This window comes from Poecilia latipinna, unplaced genomic scaffold (assembly GCF_001443285.1).
Source record: "Poecilia latipinna isolate Pla-1442-1.1 unplaced genomic scaffold, P_latipinna-1.0 Scaffold4016, whole genome shotgun sequence".
Classification (NCBI taxonomy): Eukaryota; Metazoa; Chordata; class Actinopteri; order Cyprinodontiformes; family Poeciliidae; genus Poecilia; species Poecilia latipinna.
In genome coordinates this window covers 1-5,013 of record NW_015116632.1, presented here as the reverse complement: position 1 = coordinate 5,013, position 5,013 = coordinate 1, and the positions used below count along the sequence as shown (strand labels likewise).

The window sequence follows — 5,013 nt, the reverse complement described above, 5'->3', positions numbered from 1 at the left end:
ACATATTCATTTTTAACATAGAAATCTTCCATTTATATGAAATGTGAATTTTCTGTCATTGTTTCTGTGTGCAGATCCACCTTAGCGATGACTACGGCATGCCTATTCTCAAGAAACTCCTGTGGATTTATGCAAATCGATATCTTGAAATGTTGGAACCAAAGCCACCGGTGCAGAGTCAGGCAGCTACTGCTTACAAGCCAAGATTTGTGCCTCGCATTGTCGTAAAAGGGGAGGAAAGAAGGGTCCCATCTTTGCCGTCTTCCGAGTGGAGGGTAGTGAGATCTGGCAGGAAGGTAATAATATTTTTGCAGGAGAAGAAAGGTGTGTGTTTAACTGTGCTACATATTTTAAACAACTCATATGTGCTCTATCTTTACAGAGGAACCACCCAGGGGAAATGGAATCTTCTTATTCGCAGAAGAAAAGACTGGTTCATCACAAGGTATTTTGGGCTTCTAGCGATTTATAAGATCTAATTGTCAATGTTACTGGTATCTAAAATCAAATTTTTGTTTTGCAGATTCATGGGACTCGAGTAGTCTTGAGAGAGTGTTCCGTACCGCTGAATCCTTCCCGTTTTTCACCTGACATCTTGGTTGCCATGGAAACGGTCTCTCCATCAGACCTTTCAGATGTTCACCCAGGCATTGAGGTAATTTACAGAAGACTGGAAGTAGCATTTACCATCTTAGTATTTTCTCTAATAAATAACCCAAACCTGAAATGTTTGTTATAGACAAAGCCTGTGGAACCTCAAAGGAAGCCAGCTGTCTTGAGGACCAAGCGTGGGAGACAGCAGGTTTGTAAAAGCATAAGTTGGTTAATAATTTGTCATAATAGAATAAAAGTGTTTTGCACATGAAGGTTTAATATATAACTAATAATGAGTTATGAAGCGTTTTAAATGAAAATATTTTATTTAGAATCTTTGTTGATTTTGTGCAAAATAAGCTTAATATCTTTGCTTTGGTTTCAGGTTGAGGCTAAAGCAGCCAAGATGCCTGTCTGCGATGTGCTGCCTTCTGAATCTCAGGAGATGTCGAACTGTCCTGGTCTGTTGTCGAGTCCTCCCAGTCAGTTGGTATGTATTGTGCTGTTTGTATTAATATATTTATTTTCTATTTTTCATAAACTCAAAATGATTTGAAAAATTACAGCCATTACTTTGTTTCATGTGTTGTGCAGAATGTTGGGTCAAAGCAAATATTTTGCGGGGACAGATTATTTGTACTAGAAGTATTTTAAAAGTAACAAATAAGGCATAAGCAATTAATGAGATGCATCTCAATGAATTACTGAAATGTCAATTAACTATTTAAGATAATACAACAGTTCTTTATATGTTAACAATGTTCCAGTTGTAGTTTTAGCTTGAATAGATTTAAATTTGCTAAAATAAATAGGAAATCTTAGCATATATCTTAGGTCAAAAATATTCAAGAGATCAGACTTATTCTGAATTGAACATAAATGCAGTAGAAAATGGTGAGGTTGTCAAATGTGTTGGAAGTGTATTTTACAATTTTATTTTTTTGATGTAGCAGTTTTGTATCTCTACTGTCTTAAATACTTTTGAGGTTAATTAACTAGATTTATTTTACTGCAAATGAGTGATTTCTTTGGAGCACAAACAATGTGGTTAACTGCTGTGCAAGCATAAATATGTATACAAAAAGTAATAGTACATTTGATATACTATGCACAACATGTACAAAAGGAAATATAGTGGGGTATCGTGTTAAATGTTCCTATGTTACTTTTGTTTGAGAAAAAAATAATGCTAGCTTTCTAACATATTTTAGAAAGTGGACCAGACTGTAGATAAGAGTCGGACTGTAGGGAATTACTTGTTTCCTCAGACATTTATAACCAATTAACAGAACACACTGAAAACCACTCATTGCAAGACAACTAATACACATTTCAGCTGTAATTTCACTAAAATAATGTTAAATATCTTGGACATGCTTAATTATTTTATATGAAATGAAACATTCAAATTATGTGATTATCTTACATTTTATTGAGATTATTCAATAACTAAAAATGTTTATTTGCATTTTTGATTTAAGGAAAAGCTTTTAAAAAGTTACAATATAGAAGTATTAACGTTTTTAATATTTCGATTCTAGACGCTTGAGAGGAGTGATTCCCAGCGCACGCAGAAGTCATCCAAAGGTAAGTCTGATCTTTTATGTAGGTGTTCGGAGGGGTTGCAGTCGGCTCTTGTTCCAGGGACATATTTTGGCAGTAATCGGTCTACCTCTGGGGCTCCCATGTCGTGCAGTATTGTAGCCGCAATAAAACACCACATTTCTCCCATTTGTACCTGGAAGACGTCGGATGTAGATGAAGTGTCTGTGCAAGGTTGCAAGTTGGCGGAATATATTGCTCGAGAAAGACTTAGCAGAGGCTCAAAGCCAGAGTTGTGCAAGTTGGTTCAAAATCAGACTATTTTTGGTCAAAACTGGAAAGTACGGATTGTTCATATGGTTCAGAGGAAATTTGATTTCGACCAGGAGGGGGAACTTTATGAATTCTTACAAATGTATTTGAGAGATGGAATGTGCATCTTTCGTCTTCATGAAGCAACGACCTTGGTTGTCCACCATGGAGAGTACTTTGCAGTTGTAGACTTTGGAACACGGAATTCAGAGGGATTAGCATCAGAATCTGGTACACCTGTAGTGGTGTTTAACACAAGCTTATTTGATTTAATGGTTCACTTGAACAAACTTAGGGAATCATTAAATGCAACTGAATATGCAATCCATGCCATTTCTGTAAAAGAGATGTGCAGTAATGACACATCTGGAGCACTGAATGAGGACACACACTCTACCAATTCATGCCATGCTTCAAGTAGCCATGTTGCATCATTCAGTGGGTCATTTCATCAAGGTGCTGATCGCTTTGAATATGGTGGATTGCAATGTGCACCCATTAGTCTTGTTGCTTTAACAAAGCACACACTGAATAGCATTTTTTCATGGAATGCTGACACATTGGACAATGTGGTAGTTTTAGGTGATGAGCTCTACACATCTTTGCATGACAGCAATTTAATCAGTGGTGGACATGAGCTTCTTTCTATTCCAGACTTGCCTAAAAATATTCATGTTGATGGACAGCATTTTGAATGTCTTTATGGAGAGTGTGTTTCTGGAGATGTGGATATATTGGGAGGAGAGTTAATTGAGAAGGGTGTTCTTACTACTCTCTGGGATGGATTGAATAAGATGTGTGGGAAGTATGAAACCTGCTTCATTACACTATGTGGCAGTACTTGTGCCCTCATCAGTGTTAACGGGTGTTATGTTATTGTAGACTCCCATGCACGTAACAATGAGGGCATGGTAGATGCAAATGGTAGGAGCGTTGTTCTTTACTTTAACTGTATAGATGAGCTTTTTGCATATCTTACAAGGATTTCTGCTGAACTCAGTGTCACTCGGAGGTTATTTGAGATCAATGGAGTTGATATTGTTCAGATGGAGTCAAGTAAAAGTGCATCTGAACATTCAGCTGCTGTTCCAAGTAGCAGTGGACTTTTTGGCCAGAGCAGTTGTGATATGCAGGACAATTCTTATGGAGGACATTCAGTTCAACTTGAACCAACAAACCGGGATGATGGTGCTGATGTGGTTGTTACTGATGTCCAAAATAACAAATTGTACTTTAATCCCATCTCTGAAGACATTGCACGGTCACTGTGTGGAAAGTTGAATGTGGAGTTGGAACGGGCAAATTGTGTATCTAGCGTGGTTGGTGAACTAGGTGTGCCATGTATGACAGAAACAATTGTTGGGGATGGAAATTGCTTTTTTAGATCACTTAGTCAAGCCATAAGTGGCAATCAAAAATCTCATCGTAAAATTCGGCTTGTTGTTGTAAACCAGTTACAAAAGAAATTTCACATGTATACAAGTATTCTCAGAAATGAGTATTCTTCCATGTCAGAATACATTAGGATTTCAAGGATGCAATATGTTGGCAGTTGGGCAACTGAAGTAGAGATTCAAGCAGCAGCTGACTTTTTTGGTGTTAATATTTTTACTTATTGCAATGATAAATGGCTTAAATATATTTCTGCAAACACTTTTTCCAATCATGGCCTCTATTTGCAAAATATTGATGGCAATCATTATGAGACAGTTGTTTGTGTAAAGCAGCCCAAGTCACAAACATGTTATGGTTATTGTACAAATGAAGATGTTTCTGGGAAACGTAAAACTCGACAAAAAACTATTGACCAAAAAGTTGCGCGTGTAGAAATGGTAAAAATTGAAAATTCTGTGCAAGATGAGTGTGTAGATAATCAAAATGCGTTTCTATTTACTCCGCTGTCTAGAGTTACTGCTAAAACTTTGTGCAACAACTTAAAAATAGACTTTGAAGAATACAATTTCCAATATTCAACATTGCATGGGCCTTTAGGAAGTGTATGTAAAATAGAAATTATTATACATGACAATAACAGTTTTTTCAGAGCTGTAGCTCATGTACTTAGCGGTTCACAGAATAATCACCGTAAAATTAGACTTGCTGTTGTTTCATATATGGCCAAGAATATAGGAGAATGTGAAGAGTTGTTGGAAAGAGATTATACTTCTGTGATGGAATATGTTAACAAGTCACAGATGAAGTACTTGGGTCACTGTGCTACCGAAATTGAGTTTAAATCTGCAGCTAATATGTTGGGATTAGATATATGTGTATTTAATGGCACACAGTGGACTAAATACAGTTCAAATAACAGTAACTTGACTCATGAGAGTCTGTGTCTTCAGAACTGTAATAATCACTTTGACGTTGTTGTTTGTGCAAAGAAGGGTCATGAAGACTCTTGCTTTAAACTTTGTAATGCAAGTGGTTCGTTACAAACACAATATATGCATACAAGATCTTTACAAGTGCAGGAAAATGCAAAACAAATTCTTAGAAGCAATAAAACAAACTACTGTTTTTCAAAGTATTTTAAACGAAAAAGGAATCGCATGGAATTAGTTC

General features: G+C 36.4%; 1 protein-coding gene across 1 annotated transcript; it reads left to right on the top strand.

Annotated features, from left to right (window-relative positions):
• Nucleotides 1–437: 437 nt before the first annotated feature.
• Nucleotides 438–4,998, top strand: LOC106942060 (uncharacterized; the record flags this gene model as incomplete). The annotated part of the gene is made up of 5 exons (XM_015025237.1): nt 438–445; nt 524–655; nt 740–802; nt 980–1,084; nt 2,136–4,998. Coding segments are annotated over exons 2-5 (3,082 nt in total), but the record flags the coding sequence as incomplete, so codon positions are not given.
• Between the last annotated feature and the right edge of the window lie 15 nt (nt 4,999–5,013).